Raw genomic sequence first — 27,907 nt, forward strand, 5'->3', positions numbered from 1 at the left:
TTTGCTTTTATATTTTCATACTAACATCAAGGCTTTGCATTATCATTAGCCTTTAGGGTTTCAGACTACAGTTAGCCTTTAGACTTTCACAGACCAGTCTTGCATGACAAACTTTTAGCTTTCGCTTGAAACTGTGCTAGATTTCATCACTCAATGTGGCCAAGAACCCAGTGAGTTTTTGTTCATCACTGTCACCTCTGGCTTGTACAGTATACACACTATATGGCTAAATGGTTTGTGGACACCTGACAATCACACCCAAACTGTTGCCACAAAATTGGAAGCACACAGTTGTATAGAACGTCTCTGTATGCTGTAGAATTACAGTTTCCCTTCACTGGAACTAAGAGACTCAAACCTGTTCCAGCATGACAATGCCCCTGTGCACAAAGCGAGCTCCATGAAGACATGGTGTGTGAAGGTTGGAGTGGAAGAACTCGAGTGTCCTGCACAGAGCCCTGACCTCAACCCCACTGAACACCTTTGGGATGAACTGGAACACCGACTGAACCCCAGACCTCCTCGACATCCCAACATCAACGCCTGACCTCACTAATGCTCTTGTAGCTGAATGAACACAAATCCCCACAGCCACGCTCCAACATCTAGTGGAAAGCTTCCCAGAAGAGTGGAGCTTATTATAACAGCAAAAAGGAATAAATCTGGAATGAGATGTTCAATAAATACATATGGGTGTGATGGTCAGGTGTGCACAAACTTTTGGCCATATATTGTATGACATCATCTGTGGGTAGAGCCTTTGAGGCTCGGGTTGTTGCTGCTACTGATGATGCTGATGATCTCACCTCCTCCCATTGGTGGATGTATCGAATGAGGCGAGACAGTCGGAGCAGGCGCAGCAGGCTGAGGATTTTTGTGAAACGAACGATGCGCAGAGCTCGAGCCGTTCGATACACCTGAAATACAAATTCACACATCATTAAGATCACAAGACACTCACTAAAGTAACTTATAAGTCAACACTTGGAATCAGGTCAGAGATCACAAACTATTTCGTAATGTTGTGGTGGGCATGTCTGATGTTCACAGACTCCATACTTTGGAGTGTACTGGACAGTATCCACTACAGTTTCATTAGAGTTACAACTATAAAATTGCTGATATCCAAAATACAGTAGTGCACTATGTTGTGACCAGTGTGCAGTTTTGGGACAAATAGTGTTTAATGATATCATTTTTCCTGTTATATAAAGGAGCTTATCAAGGAACTGGGTAATATACCCTACCATACACACTTCTGCCTTAGAATGAGAGGACAAACGTCGTGTGTGCGTGTGCGCGCACACCTCAGAATCTAGGCGCTCCTCCAGGTCGACCATGAGGAAGATGTAGTCGACAGGGATAGAGGAGATGAAGTCGACAGCGAACCAGCTCCTTAGGTAGTGGCGGCGGATGGCTTTGGGGTCGAGCATGATCTCGGTGCTGTCCTCCTTCACAATGCCGGTCCTGAAGTTCAGCACAAGGTCCACCAGAAACAATGTGTCTGACACCACATTGAAGATGATCCACGGTGGCGTGTTCTCATCCTTAAAGAATGTGATCCCCACTGGAAGGATGATCAAGTTCCCCATCATCAACAGAAGCATCAGGAGATCCCAATAAAACCTGAACACAGAGGGAATCAAGTCAAAGTGCTGAATAGTTAAATCAAACTAATGTAAACAAAAATAAAATAAAATTCAAATCAATGCTAAAATACATGAATAAAACAAGTTGAATTCAATGCCAAAGGTGTAGACAGGGGCGCCTCGAACCACCACCAAGTCTAATCCTTTTGTTACTAATTTGTATTCAGAATGACCCTTAAAATACACTTCAAACAGGATGGAAGCTATTGAAGAAAAACTATTTCAGACATTTGGCCTTGCTGTGACCTTGTCCTTGTTTGGATCAATTCCAAAATCTAATCAGTTCATCTGCAGGTTACAATGATAATTCCATATAAATCCTATAAACATTCAACCACTCATTCTTGAGATATTACACAAAAAGAATCTCAGATGGATGGATGGAAGGACAGACAGGCAGATGGATGGATGGATGGATGGATGGATGGACAATGCAAAAACCTAATGCCTCCCCCACTAAGTGGCAGAGGCATAACAAAAAAGACAGTAACCAAGACAAACCACTACTGACAGGAGAGGATTAAAAACAGACACTTGCACAATATATACTTTAAAAAGCCTCAAAAATCTGGAAGAATACATATGTTTTTTAATTTGGTTTTTAAAATGTCTACTGTGGGATAGCAGTTTGGTAGTGGTACCAATGGTAGTTTTACTTTCTGCACATAGAAACCAAACAGCACATACACCAGAGCCCAACTGTTTCATTATTACATCAGGGGCCAGAGATTTTTCCTACAAAGTCCCAAGTTATGGAACAGCCTTCCTATTAGTTTTTGGGACTCAGACACAGGGTTCACAGGCATAGAGTGTTGTGGTGAACTGGGATGTTTGGATGCTGTCGCCCCCCCACTCTCACGCGTTCACTCAGGTTTGTTGATGGTGGAGTGGCTGCTGCTTTATGTCCCAGGACTCCCTCATGTCTGTGTTAGCTTCTGGCTCTCCCTTTTAGTTATGCTGTCATAGGTAGTCCTGCCAGAGTCCCTGCTTGCTCTCTGCACACAATGTCATTGTCTTTAACCATTACAGGACAAGTTCAAACCTAATAATCTGTGTTCTCTTTCTCTCTGCCAAGCATACCTGTAACCCTAATAGTAAAGTAAATATGGAGATGGGTGATAGAAAAGCTGCAGAATTTGGTGGAAGAACCCCATTGAAAAGACACCTGACACTTTTACTTTTCTCATCATTGTTGTCTTTGTAAAATAGGGCAATTTTTCAAACTGATACATTGATATAAAGGATCAAAAATAATATCAACAAACAAGAAGAAAGCTGTGTGTGTATGTGTGTGTTAATTATTTTTGAATGCTGTGGTCTATATTGTACAAACTGTGTAGGTTGCTTTCCACTTTTGACCAGGCATTTTCACAAAATTGTAATACTGACTGTCACAGATTCATTGACATTTCACCACTGCAGTGAGTATAATTTCCCATTCTCTTCTTTTGATCTTCATTTTGATGTTGAACACTCCTGACCCTGTGATCTTTACATCTTTACATGCACAGTGTTCCCCTAGTACTGACTTCTCTATGCAGTCAAACTGAAAACTCCATGAAAATTTTGTCGCATATCCAGGCCATTTACCTGCTGGTTGCTCATCAGCATTCATTAAAGTTTTAGTCGAAATGAGCTTTAACTCAACGGGCACAACAGACCAGTCATGCTGGGTGGAGCTAAAAGGTTACTGAGCTCAGTGTTGCTCTGCTGACACTGCAATGTGCACAGTGTTAAAGTATAGAGAGAGCGCACTAGTCATGTGATCACATTCTTTTGTGGAGAGCCTGCGCCATTACCCAAACTTGTGACGTGCCCAATAGCTTCATAGCTTGATAGCTTGATTCACCTACATCCCATATACATTTGACAGCAAATAAATAAAACACTATTTTCTTTTTCAGTCCGTATTTTCTATCTGTGATTTTTTTCAGGTTTAAAAGTGAGTGGTTGTTTTTAAAGGCGGTGGTTTAGATGCTTTTGAAAAACCCTGTTATGTCTGCAAACAGACTTGTTCTGTGTCTTCTGTGTTATACTGTCTTCAGTTATGCTGCAAATATTTAGTTATGTCTAATAAAATAACCTATGATGGATTATGGGAACTGGGGCGTTCGGAGGTGTTCAGAGACAGTAAAGTTCAAGCTAAAGAAAACGCATTTGTTACGGAACCAAGGATCTACCCAGCACTGGCTTTCATACTTCCTGCCAGGGAGCCAACCTAATGGGTTTAGACCTCTTCACCACTCTGGGGTTCTCCCTCTTGGATACAGGTGTGTCTGCAATTTTGGCGGTTGCCACACCCTGGCAACAGAAATACCCTGCATTATTTGAGGGACTGAACTTACTCTCTGCCTTTGAGCACCAGCCTCTCCTCAACCTGTCTGTTACCCCTGTCATCTAGCAACTTCTCTGCATCCCACTGGCTCTCCGGGATGGAGTCACAGCAGATCTGCAGCAGCTGCTAGACGGTTACACGGTTGGTCGGACTGTCTCCATCAGTACAACTATAATCTGCAGTTCACACAAGGCAGTGGCAATGTTGTGGTGGATGTACTCTCTCGTTGCAACTCCACCACTGCTCCTAATGGGGCCAATGACCATGGAGAGCAGGACATCATCCAAATACTATGCACACCCCTCCAGACCACAGTCTCACTGCAAGTATTTGCAAGTCTCACCTCCAAACAGGACCCAGTTCTCTCTCAGCTCTGCATTTTCATTCAGGGTGGCCTAACAAGGTCCCAGAAGAGATGGCTGCATTCTCCTGAGTCAAACAGGAGCTTTTCTGCTGGAATGGGGCCTGCGTGGCATCGCACAGTGGTCCCTGGTACCCTGCATGCATGTGTGTTGGCTATGGCGCATGAGGGTCACCTGGTCTGGAGGCCTCACAGGGACAAAACAATGGCCTCATACTGGTCCTCTCCTCTTCAAGTCACTCGTCAGCTGGGCCTGGCTATCTACTTTCTCAGTGATGGCACACAATGGCACTCCAGCCACTTCCGGAAGGTGCCAGCTCCAACACACAGTGAGGATAATAAATGCCAGACCATACCCTCAGCATGGCATGGCATGCACCTCCAGCAGTCCCTACACAGGCCCCAGACTTTTACGCCAGCTGCCCCAGCCTTGTGCCTCCCCACCTACATTGGGAATGTTATGTTTGCAAATGGACTGGTTCTGTGTCCTCTGTGTTATGTTGTGTTCAGTTATGCTGCAAATGTTTTATGTGTAATATAATAACCTATGAGGGATTATGAGAAGGGGGTGGGTGGTTCGGAGGTGTTCAGAGACAGTAAATTGAAACACTTAATTGAGACGATTGTTTACAAACACGATATTTGGCAATGAGGATGGTTGGCATTTCTCCCCCTCCTCCTGAACTGTTTTTTCACGCTGCCTGGAAAATGTCCCCCCCATGCCCTGGACTCACTGTTTACAGCCCTTCAAAACATACATCATAGCTGTGGAGCTAATTGAGGTGACTGCTGCTCGGAAAGTGGCATTACTGCTACAGCGTTTGGGAGCAGAGGGACAACGCATGCTTGGGACGCTTTGTAACATCGCCAACATCGCATACAACAATGCTGTAGATCTTCTACACAAATATTTTGCTGCTCCTCAGAACGCTCTCTTATGATAGTATATAATCAGGCAATGTCATCAGCTGCCCAGTGAGTCTGCAAGCCAATATGTTGCTAACTTAAGGGGCTGGCTAGTTCATGCACGTTAGGTGCGCTTCAGGATGAGATGATACGTGACCAGTTAATTGAACTCACCATTAACATGAAATTAAACTAGGCATGTAAGCTAGATGTTTGATTACAAACACAGTACCTGTCTCGGATGCTTCTACTCAAGAAAAATCTGGTGACGTCAGAGGCATGAACTACACATAGGTGATTTTAATAATCTGAACATGGAGCTCAGAAAATCCACTTAAGCAGCTGCGCAAGCCATTTCTGAATGTGCACAAATCTCCATCCATAAATGTGAGTTTTTTAACTTGACATAAGTTTTTAATGTGGCATCACCCAGAAGAGGATGGGTTCAGAAAACTGACATAATGTGAAGAAATTAATCAGTAAGATAGGACAGTGGTACATTAGAGTGTCCGCTCCAGAGCAGGAGTTTGTTCCTGTTGTTCCTCTTTCGGCTGTTCCTGTTAGGGGTCACCACAGGGGATCATTGGTTCACGTATTTGATTTGTCAAATAGTTTTACGCTGGATGCCCTGGATGCCCTTCCTGATGCAACCCTCCCCAATTTTATCTGGGCTTGGGACCGGCACTGAGAGTGCACTGTTGCACGGGTTGGTTCACTGGCTGGCAGTCGAACCCAGGCCACAGCAGTGAGAGCACTGTGGCCTAACCACTAGTCCTCCAGAGCAGGAGTTTAATAAAGTGAAAAGTGCAAAAGCAGTGAAGGTGATTCTCAATTATTGGGTGAATCTGAGAATCTGAGTAAAGCACTGATTATAATGGGAGCAGTTTGCAAACAGAGAGAGAGATGGAAAGAAAGAGAGAGAGACAGAGACAGAGCGAGAGACAGAGTGAGAGAGAGAGAGAGACAGACAGACAGGGAGAAAGTGAAAGGGAGAGAGAAACAGGCAGATAATCGCAGTAGAAAACTGAATGCTTTTTATGAGCACACGCACACACACACACACACACACAGCTGACCTTGAGAAACTGAAATGAGTGAACTTCTGACTGTGTGTAAATCTACATTAATATTCATCTCATCGTTCTATGCTGTGAATATAAATTCAAATAGAAAATATAAATATGTCAATTTTATATGATGTGGTCCGATGATGTGATGAGTTCATTTACATACGGAGTAGCAGTGGAGATCCAGTTAGGGCGAGAAGTCATGTTCAGTCTTAACACAGGAACTCAAACATGAAAACAGGAATGCAAACATGGGAGTGCAAACACAGGAGCAAAAACACAGGGATGAAAACACGGGAATGGAAACATGAGCATTTAGAGAGCAACTGTCAAAACACGTTTAGTATAACAGTGCTCATGATCTCTCTGTAAACGCAGTTCTTGAAGACATTTTAATAATTGATGATCTAAGATCATCATATCGCCCACCCCATGTGTCAGACATCACAGGGTGTGCAACGAGTCGTTCATAGTAAATGTGACTTCAGAATATCGTAAATTAAGTCTCACTTAAAGGAGGAAAGTGTGAATGACAAAAACACTGTAGAATTCCTAAGAGACCAAAGAGACCCAAGAAAGCCAAGGGTACTGAGACTCAAGAGAACTGAGAGAACCCAGAGAACACAGGGGAAGTCTAAACCATTCCTCTGTATGAGTGAGTAACACTCAGAACACAGCTCCATAAGCAGCTTTACACCAGACTCTAGACTTGAATGTAAAGAGTTTGCTTCCACTGGGAGAGTCTGATTGGCCAGGTCGTTCCCCTCATTTGCATACAGACCGAGAAGTTTTCAGAAACAGCCAATAGGAACGCACACATTTCTGAGCTTGTGAATATTATTATTATGAAGAATTTTCTAAATTCTATTAGCTTTTAATATGACCTAGAAATTCCTTTGCATACACAAATGCACACACTCTCTCTCTCTCTCTCTCTCTCTTCCAACATCACTCTCCTTTCTTTCTGTTTCTACAGTCTCTCCATCAGGCTGTACTTTCTTGATTATTTATCCGTCGCTCCCATTCATCAGCTAGTACAGTTTCACTCATTCATCTCTTTCTACACCTTTCAACTCCTCCACCCCTCAATTAATAACTTCCTCTATACCCACTATTCCATTTGTTACCCATCTGTCCATCCCATCAATCTGTCCATCCAAACATTGCATCTCCACATCCCTGGTTCAGTCTCTGCCTTCACACACACATCCCTCCCCTGTCCTGTGTCCCCTGTACCTGAAGTCACTGTATGGGTGGATGATCCACACACCGGCACTCTTCAGTCGTTCCTGTTCGAGAGCAACAGCTTTGTGGGATCCAAACATACGCAGTGAGAACTTGTTGACTCCAGGCTGTAACATGGCGCCGAGCTGCCGCTGCATAAACGTTGACTGGTTTGAGTAGCTGTAATAATCCTCTCCGTCCAGTCCAGGAACAACATCTGGACTTCCGGCTGCAGTTGTCATGGTGGTGGTTGGCTCCGCCCCTCCTGTGACCCCGCTTCCAGCAGCTATCACCACCACGCCTGTGCCAGAGGACGAGGTGGATGCGAGGGCAGCACGGGACGCAGCAAATCCCACAGTGCGCGGCCCGCCAGCAGAGGGCGCGGAGCCAGGTGGGCCAGGTGTGGTGGGCGTGCCTGCTGCCGTGCCGGACCGGAACGTACTGGTGCCGTCTCGTGACGAGCTCATGACGGATGGGCGGCGTCTCGGGGCCACCTCGCCATCCAGAGACGCCTGAGAGAGACGGAAACCGGGAGAGGGTAAACTCCCCTTACTGCGCCGCTTCGTGTCTCCGTTACGCACAGGCCGAGGGTCCGATGAGGCCCCGCCCATGGTCCCGCCCACTGCTCCATCCATGGTGCGTGAGGTCACACACACTGACCTGTTACACTGCCTCACCGAAACTATAAAACACACACACACGCACACAGAGTTACTGAAGTGTCGGGACACACAAGAGCGTGACTTCGCGTGCGTGTCGTTTAGAAAGGTGAAGGTCGCTCGCTTCCTTCATCCGGTGTTGAGAGCGCGCGCTGTGTCCCCTCCGTCCTCCATGCTGCTCACCTCAACGCCCTTGGAGCGTCATTCATCCGCGCGCGAGTTCCTTTTTGTCCTTCACCGCGGACGCTCCCTCATCACCATCATCATCATCACCACCACCGTGTCTTCGCGGAGTCATCAGTAGAGAAACCCCACCGTTACCCCCCTCCCCCCCCCTCCCGCGTGATCACGCTGTTGCTCCTCCGGTCTCCGGTGGGTGCTGATGACCGTCGCTCCGTTCGCGTGCTCGTTTGTTCTGCCTTAATATGGCAGCGGCGTGTGTGTCCCGTTAATGTGAGGATGACAAGGACGTTTGATCCGCGTCAGAACAGAAGGATCAGCAGACACCCGCGCGCGCTGATTCATACTGACACACATTCACCCGCACGCACGCGCTCACGTTAACGACGTATTAAGAAAGAAAGAAAGAAAGAAAGAAAGAAAACCATAAGCGCGCTCGCGCTCCTAATGTTCATCTTAGCTTTGCCCAAACCAAACCCGCGCGAGTGAGACATTGGTAATGCACGCGCAACAGGGCTTCCGTCCGACAGGAACACGAGACATCAGCACGAGCTGAAGGTGAAACTCCGCTAGCTCTCGCGCTCTATTCCATGCACACGCTTCTCCTCCTCAAGACATCAAAACGTGCGCGTGCATTCAGGTCAGTCTCCCGTTAGTCCGAGTCTGTTTTTTATTATTTACATTTCTTACAAAAGTCTTTCTGTAGTCAGACCTCCACGTGCTGATGGTTATAAATGTACAGATTTCCGGTTCTGCTCGAATATAGTGCGTGCAAGAGCGAAAGAACGGCACACACACACACACACACACACACACACATACACACAATTACATAAATATAGAAACACACAATCACACAGTCACACACACGCAAGCAGGCTAGGGCTCGGCGCCTCGTTACCATGGCAACCGCATCCCCGAGACGGGAGCGCGCCGCGACAGTGTCAACCAACCAGGTAAAAGTAAAAAGAGGCAGGAGGCGGGGCTTAGAGCGAGAGAGGATGTGCGAGACATACACAGAAGAAACGAGAGAGAGAGAGAGAGAGAGTATAAAGTGTGTATAAAGACAGTGACAGTATCTCTGGTGTCTGGATTATCTCTACTGACAGTGTGAATTAAAGAAGGAACGCGCGCACACACACACACACACACACCTGTGTAATACAGCTACAGCAAGACATTCTATAAATTGACAGTAGCAGGTCTGTCATCCCTACTGACACTTAAACTGTGACTGTGTGTGTGTGTGTGTGTGTGTGTGTGTGAGAGAGAGAGAGAGAGAGAGAGAGAGATCAGGTTGTTTTATACTGTTTGTATATGAATGCTTCTTTTGCTGTGTTTCAGTTTGACTTCTATTTTATTAAGCAATTTACCAGAAACATTTAATGAATAACATGAGTCAGTATTTGTGTCCAATCAGAGTTAAGAGTTTAAAGCCTGTATCCAATCAGAGTTGAGTGTAAAGGCTGTATCCAATCAGAGTTGAGGATTCATGACACTGTCACTGCTCTCATGATGTTTGTGTGTCCAGATCCAGGGCTCCATCCAGTCACTATGATCACCATGTCACCTGGTTTAAAGAAGCCTTGCACTTTACCTACACACACACACACACACACACACCTTTAATATTAGAGGCATGCATGAGAGGCTAACACCATTACTGTTTAAAGTTCTCTACAAAAAAAAAAAATCACATCACACACACACACACACACACACACACCTATGTCCATGCCAAAGGTGACCCTGTTGTCAACATCATCAGCCCAAATCTTAGCAGGGGCGACTTGGAAGAGGGCGGGGAATACTCCCCAGAGCAGCTGTGATTGGCGGGCCATCTGAGCATTCCTCGTCACAGCAATGATGGGACAGCGGGGGCGGTACCGAGATAGCAGATGGGCAGACCTGAAGAGGAGGAGCTAAAATGAAGGGTGTGCAGAACTGAGTGGGAGGAGCCAAAAAAAACAGGTGAGCAAATGTAAAGGAGCTGACTTTACAATTAATTTAACAGGATTCAGGTATTGTAGCAGAAACAAGAAGAGAGGGGGTGGAGATGTACAGGAGGCGGAGCCAAACCAAGAGAAGAGAGGCTGAAGATGTACAGGAGTGTTCATTAGGCTAACAGCAATGATGATCTGCGTGTCTGTGTGTGCATATGGCAGTGTATATGTGTGTGTACCTCCCAGAGGTAGTGAGGACGATGATGGCCCCTGCACTGCATTTGAAACTCGACTCGACTGCTCCGATCGCCGTCACCTCTGTGGGGTCTGAGCTGAGAGCAGTGAGACGTCTCAGATCCTCAAACACCCGCTGGTGGAACAGAGCCGCCTCAGCCTCCCTGCAGATCTACAGAGAGAAACCGAGGGAGAGAGACAGAGAGAGACAGAGAGAGAAAGACAGACAGGGAGAGAGACATAGATGAGGGAAAGAGAGAGAGAGAGAGAGAGAGAGGCCAATATGAGAAGCAGAGTATAAATATGTCAATGAAAATGAGTGTGAAAATGAAAAATAAGTGATTGAAAAGAACTGAAAAGTACACAGGCAAAGAAAACATACAAGCTTAAGCAAGCTAAGGATAATCCAAAAACCCTCACAGCAGACAGGACCATCACCAGCCTAATGTTCTAACTGCAACAATGCTTGCCACAAAGCTCTCTGCTCCCACTACAGTCACCACAAAACAAATGGCCTTTATAATGGGAGACAGACATCAGTAGATGGAAAGGACAATGATACAGTTATCCTGACTGTAAATGCATATGTATATCACAGAGGCTTCATCACATTTAAAGGTAGTAAAGCTAGTCTCAGCTCTGTACACGAGAACTTTAACATATATAATGAAGTCCCAGCTTCAATGCTTCAAAGACAGTCAATAGCCACCCAAACCTGCAAGGAGACAACCCACCCACCTAGAGAACTACAACCTGCCCATCCAGAACCACAACCTGCCCACTTTGAGATGCATTCCACCCACTCAGAGGCACTACCTGACCAGCTAGCACAACCACATCCACAGAGCAGCCAGCCTCCCCACCACAACTTTGACCTGCAGGTTAATAAGAATGGAAAGGACCTACTGCAGCTCTGTCAAAGCCTAGGTCCGTATACTCTCAATTTTAGGACACAAGGAGGACTCTTTGAGAAAGTACACGTTCTGCTCATCTTTTGGCAATAGCACAGAACACTATATGATAATAATTTTAGACCCTTTCTCTTTCAGTGCATTCACTGTTAAACCACGAATTCCTCTGACTGATCACAGCCAAATTACTGTGTTCATTAACAGAAAAGAAACTAGCCCCACTGCACACACACAACCCAGGAAGCTGTACAAAATTAGGAGACCATACAGAGGTCAGGTTTGACACAGAATGGCAAAAACTCGGAAAAGAGCTAAGGAAATTATCTAACCAAAAACACAGGAAACCCAAAAAAGCAGATTTCAGCCTGTATTATTGTGATGCATTAAAAGTGTACAAATGTACACTCAGAAGAAAGAAAAAAACAGTATAAACACAAACACAACTAACACTGGTTGAAGAGTCCATAAACACTCATATTTTTGGAAGCATTGGAACACTTTAAAGAAACAAAAATCAGTATTATTTTAAACAGGCAGGTGTTGGACTTGCTGGACTCTGTGCCTGTTGCACCTCCACTGGTGCCCGCTTATTTCGCTGTATGGTCATCAGCCAGGGACCATCACACTTTGATGTTTCACCCTTTATCCTGGAACATCTCCTGGTGGCAGAGCAGTTAACAGGGACGTCTCCCTGCCACCCCCTACAGCTAATCTTTCTTCAGTTGCTGCTCGCATGTTCTTGACACCCACAAAGCCCCTGGCTCCCACCTCAGTTGGGTAGAGTCTTACACTCCATCCACCCTCCCTGCACTCTGCCACCTGGTCTGAGTATTTTGCTTCTTCTTCTTGTGAGCTGCTTCTAGCCCTTCGTCCCATGGCACCGTGAGCTCAACCAGGATGACCATTTTCACAGCTTTGCCCCACAGCACAATGTCTGGCCACACTGGAGCTTTGCAGATTTCTCCCTGAAAGCGCAGCTGCTTGCCAAGGTCCACCTCCATTCTCCACTCCACTCCTTGTGTCAGAAGGTTGAGTGTTGACCTCCTGCTGCTGACATCTGGTATATCTTTTTGTCGGATGAACTGCATTTCCTGCTGGTTTGTTGCTGAGCTCTTTTTGCCTCCTGCTTTCAACCACGTCTGCCAGCTTCTTGAGCACCTGGCTGTCTCACCACCTAACGTGACTCTGTGCCAGCCCAGTCTTGCACCCTGACAGAATGTGCCAGAGAGTAGCATTGCTGATTCTGCAGCGGTCACAGAGTTGCTCACTGCCAAGCCCCTGTTGGAGATTTCAGGGGCAGGGCAGGGTGTCATATGTTGCCCTGATAAGAAAGCTGCGCAAGGCCTGTGGCAGTTTATATATTGATCACACCATTCACCACTCCCTCCCATGTTGTCCAGAAACTCTGCTGCCCCTGGGCCACTGCCTTCGCCCTATATTCTTCTGTCTCCATTCTGGACATCTCTGTAACTATGAGTACTGTTATTCTGATGACAGACAGTTGTATGTTTTAGCAAAACCACATGAGAGACACCAGCTTAATAAAGTTGAGGAATGTGTAAAGGATGTTAGAAACTGGATGCTGTGTAACTTCATCCTACTTAATTCTGAACAGACAGAAATACTTGTACTAGGACACATGCAGCCAGAAGCAAGTTTTCTTGCAGCAGTAAAAGATCTTGGTGTGATTATTGACTCCAGTCTCTCATTTAAAGTTCACATAGATATTATTACTATGATCGCCTTCTTTCGTCTCAGAAATATTGCTAAGATGAGAAATATATTGTCACTACACAAAAAAAAATTAGAAAAATTAGTTCATGCTTTTGTTACCTCTAGGTTGGATTATTGTAATGTCTTACTGTCTGGATGTTCCAGTAGGAGCATAAACAAGCTCCAGTTAGTCCAGAATGCAGCAGCGAGAGTCCTTACTAGAATCAGAAGATATGACCACATCACCCCTATCTTATCCACACTGCATTGGCTCCCAATCACATTTCTTATTGATTATAAAATACTACTATTGACCTATAAAGCACTGAATGGTCTCGCGCCACAGTACCTGAGCGAACTTTTGGTCTTTTATGATCCACCACCATTTGTGTGTGTTTGTCTGTATGTGTTTGTGTGTGTGTAATCCAGCTCTTGATTCAGATTCTAACTACAGACTTGGTGACTGCATCCTGCCTCCTCTGACAGAAGTGACATTCACATATTTACATAATCATTATATCTGATTTACATACTGATTCGCATCAAATTTACATAATCACTTCTTAGCTGTGCAGAGACATGTATTACTGAAGAAGAGAAGGCTTGGCCCAAACACAGAGCAAAGCACCACACACACACATACTCACTGAGTGCATCATGGACACTGCCTCCACTGGGTAGCGCCCTTTAGCCGTCTCTGCAGACAGCATGACACAGTCGGCTCCATCCAGCACAGCGTTGGCTACATCGCTACTCTCAGCACGGGTTGGCCGGGCATTACATACCATACTCTCCAACATCTACACACACAAATAAAAGAAACAAATGTAAAACAATGACTTCATTACAATAAAATAGCTGGCTCACAAAGCTCTATTCTAGGCCCTCTTAGGCTCTTAATTCCGTCTATCTTTCTATCTGTGTGGCTGTGTGTCTGTTTGATTGCATGTCCACCTATCTAATTAAAACTTCTATTAAATGATATCAGGGTGGTGTCCTGTGTGATTATCCTTTTGAAGCAGAAGGTGGGACCTTTTGAGGGACGTAGTTTATTTTCTACAACAGCCAATAGATTTCGACATACACTACAGAGGAGAACTGGGGCGTGTGTTGCTCAGTGGAGGATTTCTCCTCCATGAGGATGTTTTTCTACAACATGAGACATTTATCATGGCAAGGACAGGAAGAGGAAGAGGATGGTGTTCTCACTGAGGAGTGTGGTGCCAGTGTGTGTGTGCGTGTGTGTGTGTGTTGGGAGTGAAACATGTCGAGATCAACCGGCAGCGACACAGATGATGTTGTAGTCCATGTGACCTGTGTGGCACAAATGACTGGTTTTCCCGCTGAGTTGCAGCGTCCAATCATCATCTTCTGTGCGATGAACACTTTCTCTGCTGGAATCTCAATCCCTAAATCACCACGAGCAACCATCACTCCATCACTCTCCCTCAGTATCTCATCAAAACTAGAGAGATAAACAGACAGACAGATAACTATCACTCCGTTACTCGCCCTCAGAATCTCTTGAAAACTACACAGTAACAGTAGTGTGTGTGTGTAACAGTGGTGTGTGTGTATGTTAGCTCACTTCTGCACGCCCTGTCTGTTTTCCACCTTGCTGATGACTTTGATTTTAGCTCCACTGGGTCCTAGAGCCCTCCTAACGGCCCTCACATCCTCGGCACAGCGGATGAAGGAAGCGAAGACGATGTCCACTCCCTCGTCCACTCCCAGCTGCAGGTCGGCTCTGTCCCGTTCACTCACTGCAGGCAAGTTCACTAACTCTGCCCCCGGCAGGTTCACACCTTTACGGCTACAAAGAATGCCACCACTCTCCACCCGAGTCTTCACCCACCCGTCACCTGAGGGACAGAGGGGGCGGAGCCTGTGTGTTAAATGTAACTGAATGATCATGCTATCTGATCTGAAATTGAGTGATCCAATCGGTCCACGAGTGTGAGATGATGTTACTATTCAATGGAAGTGACACTGAAACTCAGACACACCTGACCCCTACGGTCATGAGTTGTGCACCAAATCACCATACTGCTGCACTGAATAGTCTCTCAAAAAATCAGAAAAACAAGTTTTCTGTTACCATGACAACTGGCTAAGGGTTGCATCCCAAATCACAAATTACCCTCCGGCACAGCTGGTCGTGTACAGTGTGGTGTACACTACTCACACTCACTATGTTATTAGTGTCCCAAATCGTTAAAATGTGTGTCGGGAAAGGTTACCCAGGTTCACATAAGAGGCAGAACATTCTGACACAGTATTTATTATTTAATACCCCAATGCGTGTGTGTGTGTTTGTGTGTGTGTGTGTGTGGTTTAGGACTAGGTCCTAGTTGTCATGGTATCCCAGAAAACATTTGAAGGTTGCTGAAACACTTTAGTGGAATATTCAGGTTTGTGTGTGTGTGTGTGTGTGTGTCGGCATATGTACCGATGTGCAGCACTGTGAGGGCGATGAGTCCATCATCGATGTAAATGGTTCCTCCTGTCTTTACCACGCGGGACAGATCAGGATAATCCACCCAAACACGGGAACCATCCGTCACATTCCGATCCGCTTCCGCCGTCACCACCGTCACCACAGAGCCACGCTCCAGCTTTACCTCACCATCCACGAGCTGGCACACACACACACACACACACACACACACACTTTAGTGAGGCGTTATATGAAGGAAAAAACAAATACAATAAATCACACTCATTCTTACCATTTGCGACAGATCCTTAAACAAACAGATTAAACTAATAACATGACTGATGAATTCCAGCAATTAAGACGGAGTATAGTGTAACGCAGGTTCATTTTTTCAGTCACACAGCTTGTACGCATACTGTAACACACACACACACACACACACGCACACGCACTTACCCCTCGTACCAGGCCAGTGCGTATTTCGGGTCCTTTGGTATCCAAGGCAATGGCCACTGGTCGATAGGTCAGAGGGTCAGAGGTCAATGACTCCACTGCTTCACGAATATTCCGGATAGATTCTCTGTGATACTAAGAGACATTCTGTCAGAACATCTGACACACAAACACACAAACACCCACACAAACACCCACACACACACCTCGTGGGTTCCATGGGAGAAGTTGAGACGAGCAATGTTCATTCCTGCCTTCACCATAGCCTGCAGCTTCGACACAGAGCGAGACGCTGGGCCTTCACCACACACAGACACACAGAGATAATCTTATTTCCATTTCTCACTGATGTATGGTTGCAGTGCATTATGGGTAATAGCCCCTACCCACACACACTCCTTTGACAGAAAACAGAACTGAGAAAGTCCTAACTACAGATGTGTGTAAATATCAATAAATATCTATTAATAATCATGGAATCATAAAATCTCTAGTGCAACTCTAGTGTTTGGGGCAGAGCTTTAGGTGAATGTCAGTATTTTTCTGTCCAATCAGAGGGCTTGGTGCTTACCGATGGTGCAGATGATGCCAGTGTTGCGTGCTGCGATTGGCTCCTGATCAATGTCCAATAAACACAAATGTTCCAGGAAAGAGTCACCAACACCCGAGTGACCCTGCTGTTGCTGAATAAACGAGTCCATCACCTCAGACTGACAGACAGACAAGCAGACAGACAGACAGACAATTTCACTCATTAGTTATCACACATGGCTGTTATCTGCTCCACATGGACTTACGGCTAAACAGATTTGGAAGAGACATGGACCAGATGTTTTGCCAAACCTAGAAAAGTTAGATGGAAATTCTTTAGGATCAAACCTGGACTTATATATAGTTATTTGGCTCAGATAAGAACACACAGATGTGGGCCGCATGTGGGCGGATTTTGGTTAACTGTGGATATCATGCAGCAGTGGCTAAAGTTTTCTAGGTATCACATCATAATCCTTTAATCTAAGATGTGATTGGTCCAAAGCTGAGGAGTTTATTTAATGACATTAAAATCTCGGCTCAATTGTAGCTCCACCCCAAATTATTTTTATACAGAGAACTGAGAAAGTGCCTGTTTTTTTATTTTATGGAAAAACGTGCCTTAAGCGAAAAAGTGCTAACAAATTTAACTTCCAAATTTGGCCCAGTATTACATTAGTTTAAACATTTTAACTTTTAAACATTTTAATGTTTAAACATTTAAACACTGCAGAATTTAAAGTTAAATTAAACTGGATAAAAAGTGACACTCTTTAAAATTCCCCTGAAGACAGACTTTATCATATCCTGTGAATGATTATCTACTGAACAAATAAACCTTTGTGCAGAAGGTGACTCAGGAGATACACACCAAGAACAACACCAGATAATATCACAGTTACACACAATAACATTCTTTAACACACACACAGTGGTTTTGATGTTATTATTTAATTTATTATTGTTTATTTACATTTTAATGCTAAACATTTAACAAATCTGCCAATTTTATTTTAATCCAGATCAAAATATTTACACCCACAAAACTCAGATTGAACTTTTCTGCAGCCGTCACACACATTTAACCCTCTGCACTACAGAACACACCAGAATAAATGTGACTAAATATGTCAAATAGATCAAATTAGATCAAATAGATAAACTTTTCACTAGAAGACATTATGAAAAGAAAAAAAAAGTTTCCCACCTCAGAGAGCGTCAATTTAGAAACTGAGATCAGCTACCGTGTGGAACGTGGCTTAACACACACACACACACACACACACACACACACACACACACACACACACACACACACACACACACACACACTGAGATGAAGTTTACCTCCATCTGCTGGACACTGGCTGTGTTTACATTCTGAGATCAGAATAATTTGATTGTCTTGAGTGTTTATGGGCATGTACAGTGGGCGTGTACAATCATGTGACCACTAGCATGCGCTGACCCTAAGTTTAAATGCAAATATATACCACTATAAAAACTTTGGAAGCGCCCACAAACCTACACACTCTGCCCCTTTCCCTGGTAAACAAGTCTTAATTTGCATATTACACAATGATTTACTCTAATTTTTTATGACTCAGTGACACAATCTGAGATGTTCAGCTCCACTTCTGTTTAATTATGAAGACCATGTCTGATAAACAGACATCGTTACACACTTTAACAGGAGCAGTGTGTAGAGTTTGGAGTGTGTCGGTGTGTATCAGTGTGTGTAGGTGTGTAGAGTTTGGAGTGTGTCAGTGTGTTTCAATGTGTATCAGTATGTGTCGGTGTGTATCAGTGTGTTAGTGTGTGTCAGTGTGTGTATCGATGTGTACTTGATGGTGATGGTAGTGATGGTGGAGATGATGATGTTGGTGCAGGTGATAGTGATGGTGCTGGTGGTGATGGTGAAGATAGTGATAGTGTGTCAGTGTGTATCAGTATGTGTCAGTGTGTATCAGTGTGTATTGATGTGTATTGGTGTGCGTCAGTGTGTGTATCGATGTGTACTGGTGTGGGTCAGTGTGAAGCAATGTGTGTGTCAATTGTTTTTCAGTGTGTATCAGTGTGTATCAGTGCGTGTTGGTGTGTGTAACTCTAATAAACACACTGAGAGAGATTAGAGAACACACCACACTGTAGGTGAATAAGGAGAAAAGATCAGAAAGACAAAATGATTTAGTTTATTAAGTGATTAACTGGCCTGACTGATTGACATGTTAGCTGATTTGCTGATTGGTTGAGTGATTGATTGAACAATTGACAGGTGATCAGTCTGAGAGGGTGGAGAAGGTGATTGTGGGTGGAGACTCTGGTTGAAGGATGAGTGTGTATTTGGTGCTGAGCTCCTCTTTGGACGAAACACTCAAACGGAAATTCTTCAGAATCTGTAAAACAAACACGCACACCTTTATTAGATATGACTGCCCACATTTCTCTCGTTTACACTCTGCTCTCCCTTTCCTAATGTTCTCCAGACCCCCGTGTGACCTTTAAACCTCTTACACACTCACGTGCAGGAGGAAGAGCTGCATCTCGTTTTCAGCGATTCTTCGCCCCACGCATTGCCTCGCCCCGAAGCCGAATGCCAGGGAGCGAAACCCTGCCCCCGAGCCTGTCTCCGCTGTGACATCATTTCTGCCCCGCCCCTCTCCTGCCTCAGCCCCAATCCAACGACCAGGGTCAAAGGTAAGAGGGTCCTGAAATACATCTTGACTCCGCCCCAGAGGGTACAGACACACTTGCACCAGAGTCTGCAGAGAGATTTAAACTCAGAATACCCACAATGCACTGCAGTTTTTATTAGGACACACAATCTGGAATAGGGAACAGGGAACAGGGCATGTAATTCAGGACATGTTGAAAATCTCACCCCAGCCGGTATGTGATAATTCTGCAGTACAATGTCTCTGACTGGATATCTCTGTACTGTGATGCCCACCGGATACAGCCTACACACACACACACACACACACACACATTTGTTAATTATTGATCAGTGATGTGCTGATGGTGATGGGGATAGTGGTGGTGATGGTGATAGTGATGGTGATAGTGGTGGTGGTGGTGATGGTGATGGGAATAGTGGTGGTGGTGATAGTGGTGCTGATGGTGGTGATGGTGATAGTGGTGCTGATGATGGTGATGGTGGTGATGGGGATGGTGCTGATGGTGGTGATGGTGATAGTGGTGCTGATGATGGTGATGGTGGTGATGGGGATGGTGCTGATGGTGGTGATGGTGATAGTGGTGCTGATGATGGTGGTGATGGGGATAGTGGTGATGGTGGTGATGGTGATGGTGATAGTGGTGATGGTGATGGTGATGGTGATGGGGATAGTGGTGATGGTGGTGATGGTGATAGTGGTGATGGTGATAGTGCTGATGGTGAAGGTGATGGGGATAGTGGTGATGGTGGTGATGGTGATGGTGATAGTGGTGATGGTGATAGTGGTGCTGATGGTGAAGGTGTTGGGGATAGTGGTGATGGTGATAGTGGTGATGGTGGTGGTGGTGATGGTGATGGTGATAGTGCCGATGGTGAAGGTGATGGGGATAGTGGTGATGGTGATAGTGGTGATGGTGATAGTGCCGATGGTGAAGGTGATGGGGATAGTGGTGATGGTGATAGTGGTGATGGTGATAGTGATGGTAATAGTGGTGATGGTGGTGATGGTGGTGATGGTGATAGTGGTGGTGGTGATGGTGATGGTGATAGTGGTGGTGATGGTGATGGTGATAGTGGTGGTGATGGTAGTGCTGATGGTGATGGGGATAGTGGTGGTGGTGATAGTGGTGGTGGTGGTGGTGATAATGGTGGTGGTGGTGGTGATGGTGATGGTTATGGTGGTGATGGTGATAGTGGTGATGGTGACCACCTGCACTCTTGCTGCTTACACTGTATTTATCATAGTAAATACATTTACAGCATTTTAAGATTATACTGTTATACCTTTTTGCACAACCTGTTACATATGGCACTTTATCCACTTTATCCACACTAGAACTGTGTACTATTCAATGCTACACAGTTCTTTACTGTGCCTATTGTCCTGCTTTAGGAGATTTGTACTTGTCTTGCTCTGTTTGCACAGGTGCACTTTATGGAGTCTTGTGTAGGTCTATGTAGGTTTATTTTGTTCTGTGTAGTCTCATGTAGTTCTGTGTTGTTTATGCAGCACCATGCTCCTGGAGGAACGTTGTTTCGTTTCACTGTGTACTCTACCAGCTATACATGGTTGAAATGACAATAACAGCCAATTGACTCGCCTGGCAATAGTGCTGATAGTGGTGATGGTGATATTGGTAATGGTGGTGATGGTAAAGTTAGTGATGGTCATGTTGATGATGGCGGTGATGGTGATGACAGTGATGGCAGCGATGATGCTGGTGATTGTGGTGATAGTGGTGATGGTGATGATATTGATGATGGTGATGATAGTGCTGATAATGGTGATGCTGGTGATGGTGGTGATAGTGCTGATAGTGGTGATGGTGGTGATGTTGGCGATGATAGTGCTGATAGTGGTGATGGTGGTGATAGTGGTGATGGTGATGATATTGATGATGGTGATGATAGTGCTGATAATGGTGATGCTGGTGATGGTGGTGATAGTGCTGATAGTGGTGATGGTGGTGATGTTGGCGATGATAGTGCTGATAGTGGTGATGGTGGTGATGTTGGCGATGATGGTGATGATATTGATGATGGTGATGATAGTGCTGATAATGGTGATGCTGGTGATGGTGGTGATAGTGCTGATAGTGGTGATGGCAGCAATAGTGGTTATGATGGTGCTGATAGTGGTGATGGCGCTGATAGTGGTGATGGCGGCGAAAGTGGTGATGGTGATAATGTTGATGGTGGCGATGGTGGCGATATTGGTGATAGTGGTGATGGCGGCGATAGTGGTGATGATGGTGATAATGGTGATGGTGGCGATGGTGGCGATATTGGTAATAGTGGCGATGATAATGCTGAGAGTAGTGATGGCGGCGATAGTGGTGATGATGGTGATGGTGGTGATATTGGTGATAGTGGTGATGATGGTGCTGATAGTGGTGATGGCGGCGATAGTGGTGATGGCGGCAATAGTGGTGATGATGGTGATGGTGGTGATATTGGTGATGATGGTGCTGATAGTGGTGATGGCGGCGATAGTGGTGATGATGGCGATATTGGTGATAGTGGTGATGGCGGCGATAGTGGTGATGATGGTGATAATGGTGATGATGGTGATAATGGTGATGGTGGCGATGGTGGCGATATTGGTGATAGTGGCGATGATAATGCTGAGAGTGGTGATGGCGGCGATAGTGGTGATGATGGTGATGGTGGTGATATTGGTGATGATGGTGCTGATAGTGGTGATGGCGGCGATAGTGGTGATGATGGCGATATTGGTGATAGTGGTGATGGCGGCGATAGTGGTGATGATGGTGATGGTGGCGATATTGGTGATAGTGGTGATGGCGGCGATAGTGATGATGATGGTGATAATGGTGATGGTGGCGATATTGGTGATAGTGGCGATGATAATGCTGAGAGTAGTGATGGCGGCGATAGTGGTGATGATGGTGATGGTGGCGATGATAATGCTGAGAGTAGTGATGGCGGCGATAGTGGTGATGATGGCGATATTGGTGATAGTGGTGATGGCGGCGATAGTGGTGATGGCGGCGATAGTGGTGATGATGGTGATAATGGTGATGGTGGCGATGGTGGCGATATTGGTGATAGTGGCGATGATAATGCTGAGAGTGGTGATGGCGGCGATAGTGGTGATGATGGTGATGGTGGTGATATTGGTGATGATGGTGCTGATAGTGGTGATGGCGGCGATAGTGGTGATGATGGCGATATTGGTGATAGTGGTGATGGCGGCGATAGTGGTGATGATGGTGATGGTGGCGATATTGGTGATAGTGGTGATGGCGGCGATAGTGATGATGATGGTGATAATGGTGATGGTGGCGATATTGGTGATAGTGGCGATGATAATGCTGAGAGTAGTGATGGCGGCGATAGTGGTGATGATGGTGATGGTGGCGATGATAATGCTGAGAGTAGTGATGGCGGCGATAGTGGTGATGATGGTGATGGTGGCGATGATAATGCTGAGAGTAGTGATGGCGGCGATAGTGGTGATGATGGTGATGGTGGCGATATTGGTGATAGTGGCGATGATAATGCTGAGAGTAGTGATGGCGGCGATAGTGGTGATGATGGTGATGATGGTGATGGTGGCGATATTGGTGATAGTGGTGATGATGGTGCTGATAGTGGTGATGGCGGCGATAGTGGTGATGATGGTGATGGTGGTGATGGTGGCGATATTGGTGATAGTGGTGATGATGGTGCTGATAGTGGTGATGGCGGCGATAGTGGTGATGATGGTGATGGTGGTGATGGTGGCGATATTGGTGATAGTGGTGATGATGGTGCTGATAGTGGTGATGGCGGCGATAGTGGTGATGATGGTGATGGTGGTGATGGTGGCGATATTGGTGATAGTGGTGATGGTGGCGATGATAATGCTGAGAGTAGTGATGGTGGTGATAGTGTGTTACCTTAGTGTCTCCTTCACTGTGGCCTTGAGCAGTGGCGCCCCCTGCAGAGCCTTATGGGGATTCCCCTCTGCCCGTAACCATGACGACTGCACCTGAGCACGCACACACTCCTGAACCCCGGGGTTACGCGCCAACTCAAATAATGCAAACTGCAGAGGAACCGCCGTCTGACAGACAGATAGAAAGACAGACAGACAGACAGGACACAGAGGGACAGAGAGAGAGACAAAATTTATTGCTTTTTAGGATTCATTTAAGAGAAACCTAAAAAAACAATTTTAAGTGTATCTTTATCCCTTGTGCGTGTGTGTGTGTGTGTGTGTGTGTGTGTCTCACCGCATCGACTCCTGCCATTAGTTCAGTGATGTTAGCTCTGATAAGCTCCAGAGGAAGTTGTCCTCTGAGTGTGTGTGTATAATGGAGAGTGTGTGTGCGTGTGTGTGTGTGTGTGTGTGTGTGCATGTGTGTGTCACTCACAGTATCGACTCCTCCTGCCATCAGTTCAGTGATGTTAGCTCTGATAAGCTCCAGAGGAAGTTGTCCTCTCTCCATCAGCAGCCTTAGCACTCCGGGGAACTGTGAGCCATCTGCTGCTCCCCCAACACTGCCCCCCCGAGCCTGGAGCCGTTCATACACACGCTGGATCCGCTCCTCAGCTACACACACACACACACACACCCTATAGTACTGTCTTGTGAGTGATTGTTATCATTGCTTATGTGTGCATGTGTGCATGTGTGTGTACTGCATTATGAGACAATATTGTTGGTGTGAGTGTAAGGTCACACACCATGACTGAAGATGTGATCCCATGCAGTCGCATGTTGTGTCCACAGGGGTGTGTGGAAGCGGAGCAGTGGGCGGGGCACATAGAGGAGAGGCGGAGTCGTGTTCAGCATTCGCTCCACCGCCCAAATAAAGCGCTCAGACTCCTGAGACGGCTCAGATGAGAAAAGACCAATACGCTCACCATAAAGAACATGACAACTCGCTACAGAGAGAGACAGACACAGCAAGATAGACAGATGGGAGAGAGAAAGAGAGAGAGACAGAGACAGACAGAAAGACAGACAGAGAGAGAAACAGACAGCCAGACAGAGAGAGAGAGAGAGAGAGAGAGAGAGACTGTTATTTGCTGAGCTCTCTGATGTAAATAAATGTAAAATAAGGAAATGTACATTCTTTGTGTAGTTGTGAGTGTGTAGTTTGGATTAACACTAAGTAGTGATAAACTGCAGTGTTTCGGACAGGCCCGGCACAAACACTGACCTTCCAGAGCAAAGCGGAAAAGCTCAGGGCTGGGGTCAAAGGTCAGCGTGTGTGTGTCATTCTCCATCTGTCCTTCAGCTTGGACTTTACACCGCAGAACACGAGTGAAATCCCGCGCCACCTCGTCCAACAGCGGCAGGAAACGGCGTACAGCTGAACTCAACATCACCTCACGGTTCAACAACAACCGGTCAGAGCGCCACTCAGCTCCATTTCTGTACACGTACACACACATCACATCATTACACACACACACAGACACATCATTACACACACACACACACGGACACATCATTACACACACACACATCATTACACATGCACACACACACACACACACACAGACACATCATTACACACACATACATCATTACACATGCACACACTCCAGATCATAATACACACACACGCTCATATCATTACCCACACACACCACAGCATTTTACACACACACACACACACACACACACACACATCATTACACATGCACACACCCCAGATCATAATACACACACACACACACACGCACACACTGACTTGAGGAAGACCCCTTTGCTGTGTTTGCGTGTCTCGCGGTGCGTGTCCCATGGTTGCAGCGTCATTCGGCGTGGATTCTGTCCCTCAGAGTGGAAGAGTTCAGCAATATCAACTGGGAGCAATATGTTCACACTGCACTGAGAGCCCAGGTACTGCCTGAGAGACAGACAGACAGAGAGACAGAGAGACAGACAGACAGACAGACAGAGAGACAGAGAGATAGAGAAAGTAAGTTTTGTATCAGTGTTTCATCATTTACCTGTGATATTGTAGCTAGATATTGTAATTCGTTATATATCGGTCTTCCTCAAACATCTTTGGCACGGCTGCAGATGGTTCAGCATGCGGCGGCTAGACTGTTAACCGGCACCAAAAAAAGCGATCCTATTTCACCAGTTTTAGCTTCCCTTCACTGGCTTCCTGTATTTTTTAGAATTCAGTTTAAGATTTTACTTATTGTTTTCAAAGCTCTTAATGGACAAGCCCCATCTTATGTTTCTGATCTTATTAATTTGCATTCAATGCCCAGGTCCCTCAGGTCGGCTAATAAAGCTCTATTACATGTGCCTCGGTCTCGACTTAAATCAAAAGGGGACAGAGCCTTTGCAGTCATTTGTGGAATCAGTTGCCACCTGACATCAGGAGTGCCTCTTCTCTTTCTATTTTAAAGTCTAGACTTAAGACACATTTGTGTTCTCTTGCTTTTCCAGGCTTTTAACTTATTGTGTACTGTTGTCATTGTTGTTGATATTATTGTTTTATTATTATTATTGTTGTTGTTTTTTTTTATTCCATTTTAGAATTTGTTGTTTTGGTTTTGTTCAGCACTTTGGTCAGTGTAATGCTGAATTTAAATGTGCTTTATAAATAAAAATTACTTACTAGTGTTAGAAGAGTCCTAAACTAGATGGGGTGTTATTGTTGACTCAGTGACTCTGTGTTGGGTCAGTGTTGGGCTAACACCAAACACTGACAGAGACCCAACAGTGACACTTTCCCAGCACCCACAATGACCCAACACTGATACTGAGAATATATATATACATATAGCAGGCAATAATTCTGAATCTGACCCAACAACACTGATCCAACACCGACACTGACCAAACACCAACACTGACTCAACATTGACCCAACACCGACACTGACCCAACACAGATGCTGACTCAATACTGACAAAACAATGACAAGTGTTAGTTTTTGCTGAGTGTTGAGTGTGTATGTGTAAATGGGGTAGAGTGTGTTGAATGCTTCTTTGTGTTAGTGTTTTATGTGAAGCATTAATGTTTGGTGTGAGTGTTTAGTGTTGAGTGTTTAGTGTGAGTGTGTTAGGTGTGTACCTGTAAATGGGGCCATGACTGACATCTCTAACTTAAACAATCAGCACAAGTCCAATCACAGCGAATATTCATCAGGTTTCTCTCCATGTCCTTTGGCAAACCTCAGTCTTGCAGTTTTGTGCTGATTTGTTAGTACTGGTTTTCTTCTTGGGCGTCCATAGAGGTTGACTTCATGTAAAGATCAGCGCACTGTCTGGGCTCTCACTGAGTGCCAATTTCTGAAGACAAGTCTTAGGCTAAGCTGGAAGCACTAGACCATGTGTTTTTCAGCACAAGGTTGCGTAAATGGCGGACTGTGCACTGTCATCTTTTGAGGACAGGCACTACGGCTTTGGTTACTGGTCGTGTGCCTCTTTCGATACTTCCCAATGACTGTGTTTCGGCTGATGTTTAACAGCTTACTAATGTTCTTGTACCCTTTTCCACCTTTGTGAAGCTTAACAATCTAGTTTCTCAAATTTTCAGGCAATTCCTTGGGAGCCATTATCAAACAGAGCCCGTAAGAGACCAACATTTAGAAAACTCTGGTGTTAACAGCTTGTTTTTGATACCTGTGTAACATGCAGTCTGGCAAACAAACAGGCAGCCAACCAGCCATATATACTTTATACTAACTGCACATTAGACCATAAAAGTTTCTACAGTGGAGTCTGTAATTTCAGCATGGTCTGGCTAACCTGATTGTTTTAATTATACATAAGAGCATATATCTTATTGTTTAAATTAAAACAGATGTTATTTTTATAATGATAGTATTTTGAATCATGATATTTTAGTTATACTGAGCAGCTATTGTTTTATGCTCTATATACTGTATATGTAACTGACAGCTGTGCTTCCCCTATTTTAATAACCACCAGCCCCCTGTTTAGTATGAGTGTTTAGAGTGAGTGTTTAGTATGAGTGTGTTAAGTGTGTTGAATGCTGCTGGGTGAATTTAGTGTGTGTTGAGTGTTGTGTGCGTACCTGTAAATGGGGCCGAGTGTGTTGAGTGTGTGCGATGAGTGTGTTTATTGTGTTGAGTGTGTTTATTGTGTTGAGTGTGTGGGTGTACCTGTAAATGGGGCCGAGTGTGTTTAGTGCGTTGAGTGTGTGTGTTGAGTGTGTTTATTGTGTTGAGTGTGTGTGTTGAGTGTGTGTGTACCTGTAAATGGGGCCGAGTGTGTTGAAGTTTTGCTCCATGTGTTTGTGAAGGTGGCTGAACGTTCCGTTCCTCCAGAAGTGCAGAAGCTTCATCCAGCCATTACGACCTGTGTGTGGAATCTCTTCAAAACTCCTCACTCGTCCACTGCATCCCTCTCTCCTTCTGTCTCTCTGCTCTTTCTCTCTAGCCATCCCTCTGTCCACCCCTCCATCCACCTCTCCCTTCATCTCTCTATCTCCAGGCACCGAGGCCCTCAGTGCTCTGCTCCTCACCACCGAGCGAACAGATGAGGTGAACATGCTGCCTCCGTCTCTTCGTCTCTCTCAGTGTCTCAAACTGTCCATGCTAAACCCTGAGAGTAACATCCCTCTGTTTGTCATCCACTCCTCCTTCTCTCCCTCCGTCCCTCCTACACTAACTCTGACTCTCCAGGAC

At 45.4% G+C, this 27,907-nt stretch overlaps 3 protein-coding genes across 4 annotated transcripts in view; all 3 read right to left on the reverse strand.

Annotated features, from left to right (window-relative positions):
- Positions 1-8,510, reverse strand: part of LOC113525472 (potassium/sodium hyperpolarization-activated cyclic nucleotide-gated channel 1) — a 28,088-nt gene extending 19,578 nt beyond the window's left edge. Inside the window, exons 1-3 of the mRNA XM_026911997.3 lie at positions 7,555-8,510; positions 1,308-1,626; positions 807-917 (exon numbers count right to left, since the gene is read on the reverse strand). Of these exons, the coding sequence (XP_026767798.3) occupies positions 807-917; positions 1,308-1,626; positions 7,555-8,177 (1,053 nt within the window). The 5' untranslated portion in view covers positions 8,178-8,510. The remainder of the gene's footprint in view (positions 1-806; positions 918-1,307; positions 1,627-7,554) is intronic.
- Positions 8,511-9,719: 1,209 nt separating this feature from the next.
- Positions 9,720-17,953, reverse strand: pklr (pyruvate kinase L/R). 2 transcript variants are annotated; one of them, XM_026912001.3, is made up of 11 exons: positions 17,811-17,953; positions 16,644-16,782; positions 16,279-16,370; positions 16,076-16,207; positions 15,632-15,818; positions 14,771-15,044; positions 14,497-14,647; positions 13,830-13,982; positions 10,564-10,730; positions 10,108-10,289; positions 9,720-9,978 (listed from the first exon to the last, which is right to left on the reverse strand). In XM_026912001.3, the coding sequence occupies exons 2-11, from the start codon at positions 16,771-16,773 to the stop codon at positions 9,872-9,874; spliced, it is 1,575 nt and encodes a 524-aa protein (XP_026767802.1). In that variant the 5' UTR covers positions 16,774-16,782; positions 17,811-17,953; the 3' UTR covers positions 9,720-9,871. The 2 variants fall into 2 exon arrangements, with proteins under 2 accessions (XP_026767802.1, XP_026767804.1); XM_026912003.3 differs by lacking the exon at positions 9,720-9,978 and having other exon boundaries at positions 10,113-10,303.
- A 5,225-nt stretch (positions 17,954-23,178) lies between these two features.
- LOC113525473 (cytochrome P450 11B, mitochondrial) lies at positions 23,179-27,888 on the reverse strand. Its single transcript, XM_026912000.3, has 6 exons — positions 27,473-27,888; positions 24,989-25,144; positions 24,452-24,666; positions 23,973-24,173; positions 23,660-23,838; positions 23,179-23,349 (listed from the first exon to the last, which is right to left on the reverse strand). The coding sequence occupies exons 1-6, from the start codon at positions 27,769-27,771 to the stop codon at positions 23,179-23,181; spliced, it is 1,221 nt and encodes a 406-aa protein (XP_026767801.2). The 5' UTR covers positions 27,772-27,888.
- Between the last annotated feature and the right edge of the window lie 19 nt (positions 27,889-27,907).

Source organism: Pangasianodon hypophthalmus, chromosome 1, assembly GCF_027358585.1.
Source record: "Pangasianodon hypophthalmus isolate fPanHyp1 chromosome 1, fPanHyp1.pri, whole genome shotgun sequence".
NCBI lineage: Eukaryota > Metazoa > Chordata > Actinopteri > Siluriformes > Pangasiidae > Pangasianodon > Pangasianodon hypophthalmus.